The sequence below is a fragment of the Sinocyclocheilus rhinocerous genome, unplaced genomic scaffold (assembly GCF_001515625.1).
Source record: "Sinocyclocheilus rhinocerous isolate Xijiao unplaced genomic scaffold, SAMN03320098_v1.1 scaffold1382, whole genome shotgun sequence".
Lineage (NCBI taxonomy): Eukaryota > Metazoa > Chordata > Actinopteri > Cypriniformes > Cyprinidae > Sinocyclocheilus > Sinocyclocheilus rhinocerous.
The window spans coordinates 562,521-582,565 of NW_015657958.1; the positions used below are offsets into that span (position 1 = coordinate 562,521).

At 37.7% G+C, this 20,045-nt stretch overlaps 2 protein-coding genes across 2 annotated transcripts in view; one reads left to right on the forward strand and one right to left on the reverse strand.

The window, feature by feature from the left end:
- The window catches only part of LOC107721662 (protein phosphatase 1 regulatory subunit 14B-like), a 23,790-nt gene extending 12,907 nt beyond the window's left edge, over positions 1 to 10,883 (reverse strand). Inside the window, exon 1 of the mRNA XM_016529786.1 lies at positions 10,052 to 10,883. Coding sequence (XP_016385272.1) covers positions 10,052 to 10,252 — 201 coding nt within the window. The 5' untranslated portion in view covers positions 10,253 to 10,883. The remainder of the gene's footprint in view (positions 1 to 10,051) is intronic.
- A 7,389-nt stretch (positions 10,884 to 18,272) lies between these two features.
- Positions 18,273 to 20,045, forward strand: part of LOC107721661 (1-phosphatidylinositol 4,5-bisphosphate phosphodiesterase beta-3-like) — a 56,364-nt gene continuing 54,591 nt past the window's right edge. The window contains exon 1 of the mRNA XM_016529785.1: positions 18,273 to 18,723. Coding sequence (XP_016385271.1) covers positions 18,625 to 18,723 — 99 coding nt within the window. The 5' untranslated portion in view covers positions 18,273 to 18,624. The remainder of the gene's footprint in view (positions 18,724 to 20,045) is intronic.

The window sequence follows — 20,045 nt, forward strand, 5'->3', positions numbered from 1 at the left end:
GCAAAAAGTTATGGATTTTGTGTCGATATACGAAACGGTTTTCGTTTAGCGCATCAACGAATTTGCTGGAAAGATGCCAAAATGCATCTGAGGCTGTATCTCTGCGAAACTTTGACATATTTGCACCAAACTTTGCATGTGCCATTGTCACCTCACACTGACCATACCACATCAATTTGGTAACAGCGCCGCCTATTGGACAAGAGTAATAAACCATTCATTAACTAATAATAATTACATTCATAAAAATGCTAATAACTTTTGATTGCATTAGCCTATTGCAATGAAACCGATATCAAAATATTCCTTGGCTTATGCCGACAACATATATACCAAATATGCCAGAGTAAGCTGAACTTCCTGTCCGCCATTTTGATTTATGTTGAAAACCTACTTTTTTTAACTCCTCGCCACTCGTTGGTCCGTTTTTCACCAAAATCGAGATGATCTTCAGACTGTGCTGACAAAGAGTTATTGATTTCGTGTCGATAAACGAAACTGTTTTCATACAGTGCCACTACAAATTTTAGGCATGGTGCCAAAATGACTCTATGTCATTTACAATTCGACCACTGGGTGTAACGGTACACGTAGGCTTATTCGTACCCAAAATTTTCGGGTCTTTCGGTTCGGTACGCATGTGTACCGAACAAATCATTCAATTTTTCAGGAAATTCAAACAATAAATGGCATTTTGGTGCTCTTTGATGTGGCGCGACAGATCATTGTATAAACGCCTCAGTTCTAATGGCAGCGCAGAGCACGAGTGAGCGCGATCATCCCTTCATCTTTTACTAGTTTTAACGTGAAATAAACATGAATTAACAAATCATGCCTCACGTCAGTGTTTCAATTGTGGAAAGACGCTAGTAAACAAAATGTCACATAGCATTTCATTTACCTCAGGCTAGTCATCAGTGTCTACAGCTCCTTATTTGCTGGAGAAATTAAGTCTAGAGCATTTTGAGAAATATTAGATATACTTCATTACATTTTACTTTACCTGTGAGTGATGTCTTAATGTATGTTTAAATAAATATTTTATTAAACAAGACAGCCAAATGAATATAAATGGTATCATTTAGAAGTTAATTTAAAAACTGCTTTATGTGTAATTTACATGTTTGCATACAAATGTTTAATTTGAGTGTTGATTATTATAGTTAAAAATATATAGTAATATAACTGAATTTAAGTTTGGGCTCTGTTGTTAATTGTAAACCTTGTATTAATGTAAAAGGGCTCCCTATAGTTTAGAGCAGAAGCTGATGTAGATTTTTATCCCTAAGAAAATTTTAATTGTAATTGAATTTATTTAAAGAAACAACTATTTCTTCAGTAAGCCGTTGTTTAATATACATATATATATATATATATATATATATATATATATATATACTGTATTGGCCCGAATATAACATTTTTTTCCTTGAGCTGCACTGAAACCATACCAAACCGTGACGTCAAAACCGAGGTACGTACTGAACCGTCATGTTTGTGTACCGTTACACCCCTATATGGAAATGAAATGAATGAATAATTAAACTCAGAGTGTCTCAATGTTCACATTATGTAACAAATACCATGACCTCTAGGGAGGGAGAGCATGCTTTATACAAGAGACCAAATCATATGGGAGCTGTTCCCATAGAGATACTGCAGCTCATCTTAACACAAACACAAAATCAACAGGTCACTACACATTCAATGTAAGAAAAGGAGAATCACAAACAGCCATTTGAGAAAAGAATCCATATGGACTGAGAGAGTCTGTAGTGACTAGTAGTGATTGGATGGATTGTTGAGTCTGTGACAAGCAGAGTGGCCTAATTAAGATAAACCATAATGACCTCACACAATGAAAGAAATCACAATCAGTCCATAAGCTTAATCAACTGGCAAACCCAGTAACCCACAGAACTGTTAGAGATTTAAGACTGCTAAAAAGCAAGCAATATATTTTGGCTCAGTCAAATTCATCTTCCTTAATCCGAATGGAAATCATTTAGACTCTCTGGCATTCTCTCTTTCAGGAAATGTGCAACCAAAGTAAATGTCTGATTATTCAGCATTGGAGTGTGGTGAGTAAATATAGAATTATCTCTAAAGTTGAATTCCATATTTTTAGCAACAGTTTTTAACATAAGAGCAGGTGTAGCCAGTTTTAATTTAAATGTGAAGTTTCTGGTGTCACCCACTTCCAGTTCTGTAGCTGTACAAAAGAAGTACTGCAAACTGATATTGCTGGTAAACGTTGTCATGTTAATTAAATACACTACTTACATAACCATGAACACATGTTTTTGTAGCACACTTAGTTAACATTTACTACACTTTTTATTCTTTAGTTATTTACCTATTCAAGTTAATGAATCTCGCACATTCACATGAAAATAGCTCACTTCTGCATAAAACAATATGGGTGAAAGAAATAATCATACAATTTAAATTAAATTTAAATACCAGTCTGTCATATCAGATATTCCATGCACAGTTTAAACAGTTTGTTTATATCATAATTATTTAATATGCAAATATAAGTAAAACTCTCTTCAAAGATAGGCCTGTCTAGACATAACTAATAATTCTCTGATAAATCTCCACACGCTTATGTTACAGATTTATAGTTATAACATTAATCAAATCAATCCACCTTTTTCTTGTCGTAAAAATGGGCGTGGCCATTTGTAAATTCTATGGGTCTGGCTTCCGGTCTCATCTGCGTCCACTCCATCCAGCTATTTTTAGCTGAACAAAACAGTTCGTTTTGCTGCTTGATATTGAAAGTTGGTGTGTCTTATATTATTTTAATGTATTATCTTAATTATGAACACACTAGTTTGTAGTGCAAACTGTTTTACCGTTTACTGCATGTTGTTATTCTCCTATATGGGGCTAATGAACCGGAAGTCTCACCCATAGGCTTACTTCCACGTTGAAGAAAAAGGTGGATATCTGCGTCCAGCCATTTTTAGCTGTACAAAACAGTTCGTTTTGCTGCTTGATATTGAAAGTTGGTGTGTCTTATATTATTTTAATGTATTATCTTAATTATGAACACACTGGTTTGTAGTGCAAACAGTTTTACCGTTTACTGCACGTTGTTATTCTCCTCGTTATTTACCTATAGCGGCTAATGAACCAGAAGTCTCACCCATAGGCTTACTTCCGCGTTGAAGAAAAAGGTGGATAGGACAATAGGAAAGAAAATGGTTCATAAAACCATTTTTCTGTGTTCTTTAACATTATACACTTTAAACACTTTTGAGTGTTTAAACATCTTAAACAGCTGGTTTTATGTTTCCGTAGCATATTTATTTCAAAGCTGTTCGAGATGTTAGAAAAGGATTTCCTGAGCTGAATAAATAATAAATAATATTAAAATAAAAACAAATCAATAGTGACCAATTAACCAACATCAGAGAACCATGAACATGCAGATGTGTTTGGTAAATATTAAAATACTGATTTCAAATCTCACTAGATAATTCAAGTAAGGATAGTTACTTGAATTTTAGGTTAGAGTCAAATTTTAGGTTAGAGTTGCTGACAAAAAAGTTTTGTGTTAAATTCACAGGCTTCAAAAATCTGAACTGATGTACGATATGAGATAGCTATATCACAAAATATCATGAGACCTCGAATCAAATACAGTGTACAAAGGTGTGCTTTAGTCTTTATAAATCTGGCTATGTGGTCATTCTTTCTAAGGATAGAACATTTTGTAGGGGAAAAGAGAGAAAAGGCAGAAGTGACAAGAGAAACACCAACAGGGCAACACCTGCTAGCTTCTCTCTCTTTCTCTCGTCTGTCGTTTCTGGAGTGGAATAAAGCAGGCAAGCGTTCATCATATTCCCTAGATTAGAGCACTTTAGGATATTCAGCCTGGGCGCCTGTAAGTGTAAGCGCATGTGTATTTTATGTAAGGGAAACAGGTCAATTTAGCTCAAAGGGAATCATTTAAGATTTTAAAGGGAACTCCACCAATAATATGTAAGGGAATTTGGACAGAATCACTGTTTTACGGCTGGTCACTGAGACGGCCAGCGATTCAGTGAACGAGCCGTATGACATCAATTCTGCAATGGATATTTATATCCAAAATATAGTGAAAACACTATTAATTAGCACAGATATCCTACATTTATTCATACTTGATTGAAAGTCCAATTCAATATAAGTCACCCACAATTCCACTAATCCACCAAGAACTTCCAAAACAGGGCACTTCCATTAACACGAGTTTTTAGTAACAGCAAATATGGCCGACAAACACTGAAAAGAAGCATCCACTTCTGCATAATCCAGCCTTTACATGAAGCTAGAAATCAAAGAGGGAAATAGGAAACCGTCACTGTGCTCCGCTGCTCTAGTTTCTGTAATTACAGGTTTCTAGCGGTAATTAACACAAAACCCTTTAGACTAATGAAAGTGTTTCGGTATCATTAAAAGACTGAAAGATATATATTGCTGTGACTACACCCATTGACCTAATATATTGCTGGTGCTGTCACAGGAACAGTCCAGGCCCTGCAGATGCATTTGCGTTGTAGAGATTGGTCTGAACGTTTAAGAAGGGATGAGAACTGATAGAGGGAGATTTTTTTTTACTTCTTCATTTAGAGGTCCAATGGCAAGCTGAAGGCAGTTTTACATGCCCCCTGCAGCTCGCTAAACACATTTGTCACATGTACAATCACAAACTCTACACACATCAGGTGACAAAAAAGAAATCTGCTTTAATGGTTAAAGACTTTTGTACTGCTCTATTTAAAGCATGGCATGCTAAAGATATCAACATTTTCCAAAAAAATGTAAAAAAATCTGGGGATAAACTTTTGATCAACTATTCCACTGCACAAAATGGTTGTGTAGTCAACCATTGTGACCCATGGATAATATGAAAGTATTGTTCACTATATCACTATAAGGCTCTTTTGGCCTCAATATACAGTAACTTTCAAAAGAAACACAGAATTACTTAACTGGATTATAAAGAAGCTAAAGAGCCAGACAGTCTGTCTGTTTGCAGAAGTTATCTTAGTTCACTTTGCTGAATCCTCTGCTCTTGAATTAGGCTGTGTACAAAAGGCAAAGCCATTTCCAGCCAGATCAGAGCCCTTTTACAAAACGATCACTGAGTGACCAACGGAAAAGGCAAGAACTGAAGAAAAATCCTTTTGCGCATGTTGAGATCAATAAGTCTCTCTAGGTCCATAACTGAGGACCATTTAAAATGGTTTGTGGTTCACTTATAGAGAAAAGAACATAATAAATGTAGATCATTTATAACACACAAGATGATTTTATTGAGATCATTTGAAAGGTTGCTAACTCTTAGGTTACAGTGAGGATAGTAAGGCATAAGCATTAGTGTGTATACTCACCTCTCCCTCTCTGTAATTAGTGGGTTATGTAAATGGTAGAATGTCGAATTAGATGTTGAGCAAATTAAGACAATGGCTGCATCCAAATTCACACTTTCACTAAGAACAAATCATATACTACACTGGTGATGGGAAAGTCCACACTTTTAAGAATCTAGTAAGTGCACCAATATTGTGCTACTACTACATTATAAAATAACATCTTTATACATCTATATCTGCTTGATGGCTTCTAGCTAAATTCATTACCTTTAAATTAATTAATTAACTGTAACAACTCCTGTTTCTTGACACTTAACCAAAATGTCTAAAAGAATAAAACAGAAGCTGCTTCTACTCTTTAGGATGTACCATAATGTAAACACAGGGCATGATATGATTATGAGGAAGTGCATCTAATATTATAATGTATGTCAGCAGTAATTATAAATTAAAATTAATCAAAATTGAAATTTAAAAAACAAAAATTTAATCAAGATAAATACAAAAAACAACAAAAGCAAAAGTTTCCATGTCAAAACAAGACAAATCTTTAAAATATGAAAAAGGTTTGGCCCTATTCATGATATCCAAATACCGGCAGGTTTTTTTTATTAAATAATTGCATAATCAGCTGAATGATTCATAATTTTTTACATAAATTCTGAAAACCATGTGTTTACTTAAAGGGAGTGTACTGACCTCAGAAGTGAAAACAGTCAGTAAACAACTGAGAATCTTTTGAGACACATGCAGAGAAATTACTCTGGGTATTGTATGAGGGTATTGTATGTGCACTGCCATTCAAAAGTTTGCGGTCGATATGATTTTTTTAATGTTTTTAATGTAAGTCTCTTATGCTCACCAAGGTTGCATTTATTTTATCATAAATTCAACAAATTAGTAATATTGTAAAGTATTATTATAGATTAAAATAACTATTTACTGTCACTGAATAAGTATCGCTGAACAAAAAAATAAATAAATAAATACCGACCCCAAACTTTTGAACGGTAGTGTAGATTAAGTGTGCATTTTGTTTTTGCTCATTTCTAACAGACATGCAAAGCTGTTTATTTAAATATGTATTCTGTGACGTCAACATTATAGACATGCCTAAACTTGTTCTTTCTCCTACACACAAAAACACACATGCATGCAGAAACATGTAACACAAACACACACACTCACACAGGTGCAAAGAGTGGGGGTGGTGTGCCTGCAGCCACTAGCTGGTGAGGAACTGAAGTATTCAAATAAGGTCTGAGAGCGAGTGTAAAGAAGGAAGGAGATAAGAGAACTCAACATGAAGCAAATATAGAACCAATAAACAGAGTGGCTCAACATCCTGACACAATGCATCAACGCACACACACACACAGATGGACTACACCAAAGCTGAGGTCACGCGACTGTTGTGACCGTTACTGCCTTCTTAAAACATCACAGAGTCACAACATACACACACGCTTCCTGTAGTTTCGCCCGTCACTGGTATTTCCTTTGGTCATGACTCACGGTTCAGCAGTCTCCATTATGTGGCATCAACCCGATGATCCCAGAAACTGCAATTATGCCTCTCCTTCTCCTCCTAAGCCTGTCAGAAGATCCTTCATCCTCTTTTTCTTTTGCCCATTTGCCTTTCTCCTTCTTGTATGGAGAAATTTGCTGATTCATGTGAATGAACTAGTGGCAAACGTGAGTTGTGGACAAACCCGGTTACTTCAGCAAGGTGAGTGTTTAAATATACACACTTGACACTTGTCATTTAAACCTAAAGTCCAAATAAGACACTTATTTTGCATTAACAGCATGTGTTAAAAAGTGCAGTTGTATGTAGCAAAGTGTAACACGCTGTGTGAGTGTTAATGAGAGGAAGGAGGGGGAAAAAAACGCTATCTTTGTGCTTCTGGCCAAAGGCACAGCTGTCCCTCTCTATACCTCCCTCCCTCCAACTCTTTCACAGACCGTCTGTTAGTCTCCATCAATGATTGTCTGTTTACTTTTCCCTTGATTTTTGCATCCTCATTTTGTAAACTTCATTTAACACTGCCATCAGTTCTCAATTTCTAAATGACTTAACATCATTAACCGAGGATGTCTCAGTTTAACGCAGTGACTCAGTCAATCATGCCCAGAAAGCACAGTAGCTGAGCTTAAAAAATTATTTTCTTGCCTTATGCTTCACCCTCCCAGTCTGTATTTTTGTTTTCTCCTCCCTTTTATTATCCACAGCAATTTTCCTTAACACCAAGCCACATCTGTAACATTGTTACTGAAGCGTTTCTGTCTAGTCTTTTAAAATACACTCCATATCCAGGGAAACCAAACACTTGCTGTGCGGAAAGTGAGATTATAATGACTTGATTGCTTCGCCCTATGGCAGTAGCCTATGCCACGCCGGCTCCTTCCATGCCAAAACTGGTATCTTGCTTCTGACAATTGAAGTAGTTTTAAATGAAAAGGATTAAGACTCTCAAGGGACTGCCACGTCACGCATTATTGTTTACTAAAAAGCTAGGAAAGTTGGCAAAGCGGATTTAACATGCTGACATGGGTTTGGATTAGGCCTGTCACGATAACAACTAGTAGTTGTGCACACTATTGCTGAAAAACACAATCACTACTTAGCAGTCAGATGTCCGTATGCACAAAGGCACAGATCCCTAAACAAGACCATATCTGCAGATGAAACTTTGTTTGTAGAAGCATTATTTAAATTTGAACTAGCACCAACTACACCACGTTATGTACGAGAAACTGCAAAAGACACTGGCGCAAGTGGAATGTACAAAACATGGTGGCATTAATTTTTAAGTAAATATAATGGGCGATATATTGCGTCACCAAAAATTATTGAGGTCATGTACATATATTGCGCGATAAGTCGATATATTGATTATTGCGACAGGCCTAGTTTGGATAATGTGAGGAAGCAAGCGGGTACATGTTTCTGGTTGTGTGGTTTATAGACTGGGGGAGGGTACGAGAGACATGAGGACTATACCAAACCACATGTTCATCTCTTTTTTTTTTCTCGAAGTGCTGGAGGTTTCCTCCTGAGACAGGTTTATAGTTAATCTCTTCACTCATCTTTGACTTCATGTAAACGAAGCCTTCACAAACCAGTATTTTAAAATGAAAAAAAAAAAACTTTAGATTTTCCATTTACTTACACTGAAAAGGAGCCACTTGGCTAACAGTTTTCAGTATCTAAAACACTGCTGTCTCACAAGCCCATAGGAACAATCAAATTAGAAAGTACAATGGCAGAACAGTGTAAGTACCTGGAGAGTTGTTCATCATGGTTAAATTGAGTTGTTCATCATGGTTAAAAAAATTATTTATTATAAAATAATAAAAAATATTATAATTTATTATAAAAACTTAAAAATAAGTGAATTATTTTTGTGATGGTTGTTAAGTGACGTGACATGTGGCATGTGGCCAAGTATGGTGACCCATACTTGGAATTAGTGCTCTGCATTTATCCCATCCAAAGTGCACACACACAGCAGTGAACACACACACACTAAACGCGAGGACATCGTTGTTTACGATGCCCTGTACATTCACTCCCCCCACCTACAATCCCTGCTGGTATGAGACTCAAACCCACAACCTTTGGGTTACGAGTCCGACTCTCTAACCATTAGGCCACGACTTCCCCACGACTTCCCCCTAGTTAGAAGCTAGGCCTATATCACAGGTCAAAAGATATTTGAATACAAGTAGGAAGTATATGCACATGGAGTGGACACAATTCTCGCCAACTATTGGTGTAACGATGTAGCTTGCAGAAAAGGTCACTGAATTATTTTTAGTGAACGGAAAAGAATCTCTGTAATAAATGAATACGTGTACAAGAGAAAGGAGTAGCCTAAGCCTTCGTCACAGTTCTACAATTTCCCCGCCGAGACGGTATATGGTCCTTCTCACATTTTCCAGACTTTAGACGTGTTTTCATTTAAATTGCGCGCCATATAAAATATTTAAAGGGGTCATATGATGTTGCTAAAAAGAACATTATTTTGTGTATTTGGTGTAATGAAATGTGTTTATGCGGTTTAAGGTTCAAAAAACACATTATTTTCCACATACTGTACATTATTGTTTCTCATATGCAAACACATTTCTGAAACACGTCGATTTTTACAAAGCTCATCAGCCTGAAAAGCAAGGTGTGCTCTGATTGGCCAGCTATCCAGTGCATTGTGATTGGACGAATGACCCCTTTAACTATTATACGAGTTCCAGGTTCATTGCCTCACCGACCTTTTCGATCACGGCTTACGTGTTTGTGACGTCACCGCTCGTTACGGGATAACGCGCAGTCGCGCAGGTAGATAAGAAGTCGAAATACAGTTAACGTAGTAACTAATGCGCTCTCCCTTTAGCGCTTAAAGTCTCTGGAGATAGAATGTGGGTCAACTGCAGATTGACGCTTAAACACACTTACATTCTGCCCATTGGCTCGTAATATGTTACAGTGGCTGCGCAAGATAACTTGCACTGCTGCAATTACAAAGCGCACTTATCTATGATATACAATGGGTTCTTGACCTGCTGGAGACTTTATCACGGCTTTTGTTTATTAGCTTTATATTACCCCAATATACTGTTTAATGGTTCTAAACGATTCTAGCTTACTTTTAGACAGTAAAGGTTTCACAAACGAGTCTTACCTCACAGTCGTAGAGATCCGTTAGCTGGTCAATAATCCACTCTTCCAAATTAAGTCTCTTTCTCAGTTCTTTCCGGTCGTATTTTACTGTGACCCGTCCTTGCTTGCGGACCGGGGTCTCGGCTTCTTCGGTTGAACCGGTGGGTGTCTGGAAGTAAACGCGAGCTTGCTGGCTCGATTCTGGACTTGTTAACGCCGCCATAGTCCGCTAAAATTCTGTGAATAACCGGCTGATACAGTAGATCAGGTTTTCTTCCCCGTGTTTGCTGAGCAGTGTGATTTAAAAGGCCACTAATAGAGCTATTATTTATTCCTTCTCGCAGAACTCAATGGCATTTGGCAACTTCTTAATAATATTTCTAAAGTCATATAAAGTTACCTCTATATTTGGATGTTTGTTTCGCTTGGTCTTGTCACAATATATCAAGTCGCTAAACACTTACAGGACTGCAAACCGCGTGTCTTCCTTTGCTTTAGAAAGTAAGCCACAAACGCTCAAATCACTTCAAACTCCAGCGTCTTCCTCGTGGCCCACTGTTTTCCTTCAAATAAAGATGGAAGCCGTTTACAAAGATTTATCCGTTCATTTAAAGAGAAAGGCAGACTTTTTTCCCCCTCTAATACAAAGCAATAAAAACGAAAACAAACAGTGCAGTGTCCTTTCCTTCTTTTTTGTCCTTCCTTTCCCCCTCCTCTCTCTTCCTACTCTGCTTCCCTCACTCGAGTGATGTGTATGTAACCCCCTCTGAGCCACGGATGTCCTTTCTCTCCCTCCCTCTCTGCCTGTCTCTCTCTCTTCCTTTCCCTCCCCTAGCTGTCTCTAACACTGACTAATATGTTCACCATCCCTCACTTCAGGCTAAATACAACCAGAGCAGATAATCCTGTTATTTCAAGTAAGTTGCGTGTGAGAAATAAAAAAACAAGGTTTCTTTGATAGTGCCCTCTACAAGTGACACTTTTGCACTCTATTAAAATGTCTGCTAGATTTTAGGTACTCATCAGTAGCTTTTTTTATTGCTTTATTGATCAGGAAACTAAAGTGTATGAGGGGAACAATTTTTTTTTCTCATGACTGTTACAGAAGGATCTAGCTAACTAACCAACCCAGAACTTTTGAATTGTTAAAGGGGTTCTTTTTAGCAGCATCATATGACCCCTTTAAAGGTAAAACAACCAGTTAAAGGTATACACAGAAAAAAAATTCTAAATAAAACGTTTAACACTTAAAGAAATAATGTTTTGGAATCACTTTCAGAATAATTTCTTTCCCCTTGTTGATAGAAAAACATTAAAATTCAATCAAAATCCACCCAGCTAAAACAACCAGTTAAAGGTATACACAGAAAAAAAATTCTAAATAAAAAGTTTTACACTTAAAGAAATAATGTTTTGGAATCACTTTCAGAATAATTTATTTCCGCTTGTTGATAGAAAAACATTAAAATTCAATCAAAATCCACCCAGCTTTAAAGAGCTCCAGCATTTAAAGTGGTAGAAGACATAACTGAATAGCACGCTCATAATACACAGAACGTTATCGTCTGTTTGTGTGGACACTAATAATTATCGTTTTTGTCTGTGACCTCCAGACAAACCAGTCTTCTAGAAAAAAAAGCTGTATTATTCTATGTGGAGCGGGTCGCCCCCTTATGGGCGCTACCAAATTGGCATCACATGACTAGCCTTCTGAAACAGGTGACTGAGTTACTAATAATGAACCGCCAATATCATACAACAATTTATTGTGATTGAACCCAAAAAAGCCCCATATATGAATGTGTGGTATGAAAAAGCAACAAAAGATAAACAAACAACATAGTTGAAGAAGCAGCATTAAACAAATGCAATGCGTCTAGTTCAAAACCACTGAAACTATTGGGACAAAAAAGTCAGCTAAACAGTTTAATTTGAAATAATATGCTAGCTTACTACTCTTGCAATTATGACAAAAGGAGAGTAGTATGCCAATTTGACGTTTCAAATTCAATACTTACTGAGAGCAGCTTTAAGATGTAGGCTACAGGATAAGTCTTCCATCATTTATTAAAATACAAAAAACAAAAAACAAACAAACAAACACAAAATAATAAAAAGTGGAATGTTGTTAGAATGCTGTATGCTGATTATAGAGGCTACATAACATTCCCTACTGTGACGTTTTACAAGTGGCATGAAGACAATGAATTATTCAAAATACTGTGTCTGGATCTTACAGTCCAGTAAACCCACTGCATGCTGTGACACAGTTTTTCTCATACATGCATTCACACACATAGACATGTACAAATATTTGAATAATTGAATACTTTAAGACATCATTACTGATTATTGATTTGCTACTGAATTGTATTATCATGTGCTAATAAATCTAGAGCAGGTTTGTACGTGTACTCTTGCAACCCTGCTATGGTCTCAGCATTTTACAATCCCTATGCAGTAGGTGTGTGAGGGTTAAGTGGGTAAAGCTACATGTGCTGCATTTGTGACTTGATTCTTATGTGAACTTGTAATAATCTCTTAAGAAGGGTTAATACTAGAGGATATACTCAAACAGCTAAAAAAAACACAATAAATCATGTCAGATCCACCTTATGAAATAAAACACTTGTCATTTTACTCATGTGTTGTGTTGTGTTGTGTATGAGAATAGTTTTATTAGCCGATAAAAGGTGAAATTATTGTGTGAGCTTGGACGAAAACGAGGGAGGTAAATTGACTCAAAATAAGCCTTTTTTTTGTCTTCCTCGATTTCCACAAGCAGTCACTCAGGCAAAAGCTCAAGGTGGGAGTTCATGCACATTCAGTCCTGAGTAATCAAAAATGGCAGCAGTACAAGGCTGAAATAAACACATGTGCAATATCCGTGTTTCCATCAGGAGTCTGGACTGCCTTTCATTTGACACCGTCCTGTGCAGATTTACAGAACACATTCTCAAAACATTATTCATGAAAATAAACAATGTAGTTTGCTATGTCTCCGCTTGTCAAACCCCTCCTTAAAAAGCATTTCTCTGAAATCACAACATGATTCATGGTCTTCATGACTGACCCAGTATCAAATGACTACCTCAAAATAAATTCTGACCAATACGCATCAAATTACGCAACCAGCACAAAGAAAGACAGTACATATACTTGGTATGAATTAACGACCAAGACATTAATCTCAGTGGTGTTACTGCTGCCACCTGGCTGAAGTGAAAGATGGCATCACAACAAACAAAAGATAGAGAAAGAGAATTGGCAGAAGAGTGGTAGGCAAACTGAAAATGACCAATATTAGGGGTATAACAACAGAAAGCCAGTGAGATAGGGATCTGGAGATGAACAGAGTGAGTGAGGATGCCTGCAGTGGGTGGGGAGAGGAAACAAAAGCGCCATTTTGATGAGAGATTAGTTTAATTAGACCACAGCTGTGGCCATTGAGACAAACTGAAGGAACGATGAGGAAACCAATGCATTTATAACACAGCTGTTGTGTTAAGCATTTGTGTTAAAATTCAGGCTCTAGCACAGTGCTTCTCAACCTTTTTGAGTCCAAGACCCCTAGTGTTCACAACAATATTCAAAGGCCGTGTGACTTTTCCAGCTGTTTATAATTTACTGGATAAGGATTAAAGCTAAGGATTTTAAACTGAGAGAGAGAGAGAGCTTGACTTAAATTATGGTTCTTCAGAGGGAAGAAAAAAACCCTATTGAGTGAAAAAAATAAAAAATAAGAAACATGTTATTTTAATGCTTGTTTTTTTTAATCATAATTTTAAGTCATTTTGATGCCCCTTGGAAGTTTTCTGAGGTCCCCTGGTTGAAAAACATTTATATTCAGACCAATTATAATACTATATAGTATTTTTTTTTAACAAGATTCATTCATTCCCCTGCATGGTTGATTATTGGGGTTGATAATCTCCATTCCATGTTCCATGTGTATGATATAACACTAGATGGCAACAGTGGACTGTTGGACTGTGGTAGATCTTAAGTCAGTCCTGCCTGACTTTAACAAAGAAGCTTTTGAGGAGGTTTCAGAGCTTTTGGCACACATTTATGCTATCTAAAAAGTAATGTGATCAGCCTTTGCGGCTACTGTAGACTGTGTCAGGGATTTCTCATTAGGTAAAACAGGGGGGGAAGACAAAGCAAATAATAAAGAAGGAACTTTGTAGAACATTCGGATTACATCTTTAAATGGCATATTTTTAAATCAAATATGTTCTGGATAAGGATGTGTGTGTGTGTGTGTGTGTGTATTAACTTGTGTCTCTGGGCTAAAATACAATGTGTCTTTGTAAGTGCTTGGCTTTTGGTCAGAAATAGTCTGGGATTAGAGTGACTGGATCACTCACTTATCGAAGTTTCAATTATCTCTCCTCTCATGACCTTATATTCTTATCTTTCCCTCTCTCTGCAGTGGTTATTATTCTGCATCAAACTTTCTGTTCCAGCTTTACCAAAGTTGCATGCCCTCTTGAGTCCACAAATCTCATTCTTCACAGCCAGGGTTGTATGACACATTCAGAGCACAGAATGAGAGGCCTATCTGGGCTTGACATTGAAAATGTGTCTCTCTGTGTGCGGTGAGTGTCCCAAAAAGTAATAAAAGTTGAGAACATTTGCAAGGTGCACCTTTGAAGGGTCACTGTTTGACTGTCTTTCTGCTTTCTCGCTCTCCCAGGAGAATTACTGTATATTTTCATCTGGGAAGAGGACACCTGTTCAGGAATGAGGAGGAGGAAGGGGGCAGTATTAATGGGTGCTGACAAGCTGGAACCTTCCTGTATGCAGCAAAAAGAAACAGAGAAAGCCTACATGAAGACTGGATCATAGGCTGTCTCAAACATCCAGTTGATTCATTTGATTATCACCATTTGATTTTAACTTTACTGTGGTTAGTTAGTTTGTTTAGAATTTAATCGAGAGATTTGATCAAACTGTAATGCTGCATCCACACCATGTTGAGATGACAACACGTGACGTTCTACTCGACTCGGCAAAACTATCAACGCCTAAATAGGCTGAATCTATGGCGGTCAGGTGATGCAAGTCGTAGCTCTCAGAACATTCCCAGTTTATCAGGTGTAATTACAAGTTCTACGAGGACGTGAATGCTTTTTACAAGTTGGAATCTCATAATTACGGTAATTACAACATGGCGTGAACGCACCTGACGTATAGACAAAATTTAAGCAGAATCACATAATTTTTTTATAATTATATATAGGCTAAATGCACACCCTTTTATTTGGTTAACTGTTTATACAGTTCAACAAGTAATCAACACAAGAATTCAATCAAAATTGTCACAAAAGAAGTCAGGGCTGTCACCTCATAACCTCATTCAATGTTCCCTACATTACTCCTAATATAGTCCACAGAATGAGTGAATGAAAATGTTTAAGCAAATTCGGACAATGAGTATGCTGAAAGTGCTTTGAACGCTGTCTTCTGGAGATGATGGAATTAATTCGGCACAATGCTAAAAAGTGCATGCATTCTCTATGTGCCTAGCAGTTCAGTGTACATCACTCATTGAGGTGCAGTATGAAATTGAACGAGTAAACTTGAATGTCCACTATGGTTTTGGACTAATAATGCACTGTATAATAGTAAAGGAGGGGCAATTTCGGACACAGCCTAAAACATCAATCTTTGCATGTCACTTCTATATCATTGGTCTCAAATTCAATTCCTGGAGGGCCACAGCTCTGCACAGTTTAGCTCCAACCCTAATCAAACACACCTGATCCAGCTAATCAACGTCTTCTAGGATTACTAGATTTTACTATGTTTTCCCCTCTCTCCTCATTTTTTTTAGAATAGCCCCTCTATCAATTTCTTTTTTAGAATAGTTTACATTTTTACTTATCGAAGATTGTTCTTTGGATGACCATTTCCAGATTATGCCAGAACGAAGTGAAGAGAGGTGAATGCGGACATTGCAGTGATCACCTGATTGATACGTGGTGCACTGGTCGTTCAAAAGTAAAAATACAGAATAAATGCATTTGATTGGTAAACCAAATTCAAACGTGACGTTTTAATCCCTAAAGGTAATGCATGGAATATATGGAAAAGCTCCACTAAATAATAGCGCTAATAAGTGAGGGGCGGGGCTTTGGCAATCGGCGCTACGATGATGACCAGTCAATCTACTCCACAGCCAATCACGGGCCCCCTCCTTCGCGGGGCCCGGGGCTTCAACCCCGCCTAGCCCAATGGTTAATGCGGCCCTGGGTGTGAGTTGGAGTACATGTGTATGTAATCTGGACATTTGTAATTTACAACTCCTCTCCCATGACCTCACGGGATGGCATAGTGTCCACTGGATGCACATCTCTGAACTTTGCTGGTAGTAGTAAGTCATCCAGGTAGTTTTCATACTGTTTTATGCATACTATGAATTAGAACACACTACTTTTTATGTACTGTTTTTCACACACTATGCGAATGTAGGCATATTCATATTATTTTTTTTTTCTTGATCTTGGCTGCAGACAAACTAGCACAGCTGTTGGTGAAAACAGACTGGTGAAAAAGGCTCTCTGACCAAAATGTTTTCCTCTCTGTGAACACAGACAAGAGAAGTAATACAAACAGTTAAATACCCTGGTGCTGTAATGCGAAATATCAGACCGTTGATAAATCAAATTAGAGCACTGAAAGCAAGGATATCCTAATTCATAAATTAAGATTATACTTAGTAATGTGGAAATTTGAGGAATGAGAAGTTGGAATATATTTAATTTATAAAAGAAAGATAAACTATAATTTCCCAGTGGTGGATTTAGGCATAGGCGACAAGGATAACTGCCCAGCCGCTCATTTGCTCTGCACGTCAGTAGGCTTTGCACTGTGTAGGTCAATTAACCTGGCACTCGAAGTGTGTGCACGGAGAAGTAGCCTACTCTCTCACTCAATCACACAGGCGGAGAGTGAACCAACTCCAGGGCATAATAACTAATAAATGTGGCCTAATAACTGTGCACATCACAACCCCGTCTTTTTAGGCAAATACCAGATATGGGTTTCATATCGTAAAATATTTGTAATAATACTGAATATGCATTTAACGTAATCACAATTCAATAAAACACTGTAAGTTGTGAGCTCAACAGAATCATGTGATTGGTTATAATACACACCGCTGTAAAACGCTTAAAAATATGGCAGCATGAGCAGATTTAAACTAATGCCGACAATCAGCACTTCTCATTTAATTTTCACTTTATTTCACCTAAGTCACTTTCACTAAGGTAAGGGTAAGCCACCAGGATAACAAATTACGAAAATAAGAGAGGAAAATGTGCAAAACATAAATATATTCAGCTGTCACTCATCTCGCAAAATATACAGGCCTATCACTTATGTTATGCTGTGTTATTAAAACGTGATTTTGTAATGTAATGTTATTACACATATGGCAACAACATTCCTTTTTCTGTCTAGCTAGTAAAATGTGATTTTGTAATATAAGGTACTTTTATATTATGGCTAGGGGTAATATCCATATAGTTAATGAGTTTTGTTTGTGTTTTTTTTAATAAGAACTCAAATTCTTTGGCTCACAGCGCGTTTCGTGTTTAACATTCTTTCTTGGAAAAAGGAAAAACAAGCATAAACAGAGGGGAAATCTGTACAAGAGGAAAGCGAAAACTATGATTCCTCATGCTAGATACATACCAGCAGCACGTTTCTAAATACTGGAATGACAACAGAAAGAAAAGAAAAGAAAAGAAAAACACTCCCTCGTCTGTTCGTTTTTTCTTCCTTCACTTCCTTACTCCCCCCGGTCTCTCTCTCGCTCGCTCGCTCTCTCTCTCCTTCCCTGTCCTTCTCGCGCTCCAATTTAGTTCGTTGAAAACATGAAGGAAAAGAGGAGCAAATTCCAGCGGGGACCAAAGTCAAGTTAAAGTTTCTCCTGAACTGGGATCTCATCATTACCGAGCGGATGGACGGACAGGAAGGAAAATATCAATTCAAGTCCTTGCCGTGATAAGCGCTTAGATGAATAACAATCGCTGAAGTCATAAACTGCGCTTGCTCGTGGATGTGTGACAGTCGCGCCCGCGTGCGTTGAGCCAGCCGAACTCGAGGCATTCGCTCGGGCTCTGGTTCTGTCCACTGAAGGTCAGAGACTTCAAACCGAGAAGCGGAGGCGTCGCCACCCGCCGACTCAGCAGTCATGGCTGGGCGCTCACTCTCTCTCTCCTTCCCTGTCCTTCTCGCGCTCCCATTTAGTTCGGAGAAAACATGAAGGAAAAGAGGAGTAAATTCCAGCGGGGACCAAAGTCAAGTGAAAGTTTCCCCTGAATTGGGATCTCATCATTACCGAGCGGATGGACGGACAGGAAGGAAAATATCAATTCAAGTCCTTGCCGTGATAAGCGCTTAGACGAATAAACAATCGCTAAAGTCATAAACTGCGCTCGCTCGTGAATGTGTGACAGTCGCGCCCGCGTGCGTTGAGCCAGCCGGACTCGAGGCATTGGGTCGGGCTCTGGTTCTGTCCACTGAAGGTCAGAGACTTCAAACCGAGAAGCAGAGGCGTCGCCTCCCGTCGATTCAGCAGTCATGGCCGGGGCGAAACCGGGAGTTCACGCGTTGCAGCTCAAACCGGTGTCTGTCCATGAGGTGCTCAAACGGGGGAGCAAGTTTATTAAATGGGACGAGGTAAGAAGATAACGTCCATCCGCCTGTCTGTGATTTTATGTGGCGTGATAGTCGACTAGTGTTACATGTTGAAGTAATTTACAGGGGAACATCTGACACCCAGGATCAGGAGTTCAACAGTCTTCCATTAGATCTCGAGTTCTTGTGTTCTGAGTCTCATATTATTAACACTCAACTTGTTTTGTTTGCTGTTTTTTTTCTTCATACCTTAAAAGTTCGAAAGACTTTTAAGTTGTTCTGCTTACAATCATAATATTATTATCTACTGAGAAACAAACAGTCTGTCTAAGTGTGCTAAATGTGTAAGATCGTGAAATTCACGAGTCGTGTTGCATATGGAGTTTAGTTTAACCCTTTAATACAGTTTCTCGACAGATTTGTAGACCAGTTTAGTGTCAGACAAAAACACGTGGATCAGGTGCATTTTCTGATCCATGATTATTAAACCCCATCCTTAGTGCCATTAGACAGCAAACATTGTTGTTGTTGGGGTCTTTTAAATTTGGTTTCACATTGAAGGAAGAACAGAATTTCAAAAGCACCCTCACAATATTATGTTAGAAAACTGTTAGGCATTAGGTAAGTGATATTAGGAGATTAACATGATATCAGTTTATATAAAAATATAAATAATATTGAACACATCACACTTTTAAAAACTTGAACCAACAGGTACCATCAGACAGTCACAGATGAACAGCACATGCATAAAGTTTATTTATAGTAGCTGTATGTATAAAATAACATGTTTTCACATTTAAGGTTTTGGAGCATGTATTAATGATATCATGAGTTGATTTAGGTATGTTACATGAAGGTAGACTTCCAGAACGTATCTAGATGAGTCACCTGCCTTGCACTGACAGAGATCAATGTAAGATGTCCTTGTTCAGGACAGTTTGAGAATCACATAACTACTGCTCATATGAAGGCAAATTAGAATAAATTAGTAAGTTAATAATACATTCGTTCACTGGAAACAGAAAACATAATTACCCCTTGAGTATTTCTTCTAAGGGGTTAATGGCAACATAAACCCATGTTTACAGTGGTGTAATGTAACGAAGTAATAATACTTCGTTACAGTACTTAAGTATTTTTTGGGAGTGTCTGTACTTTACTTGAGTTTTTATATTTCAGCCAACTTTTACTTTTACTCCACTACATTTCTTTAATAAAAAGTATACTTTTACTCCGATACATTTCCCCGAAGCATATTTGTTACTTACTACAAAATAGTCAGAAGTCAGAAGAACACAGACTGCAGGAAAGCAGGTTTGACGAATCAGTGGTCTGGCGCTTGCAAGTTAGACTCCTAAAAA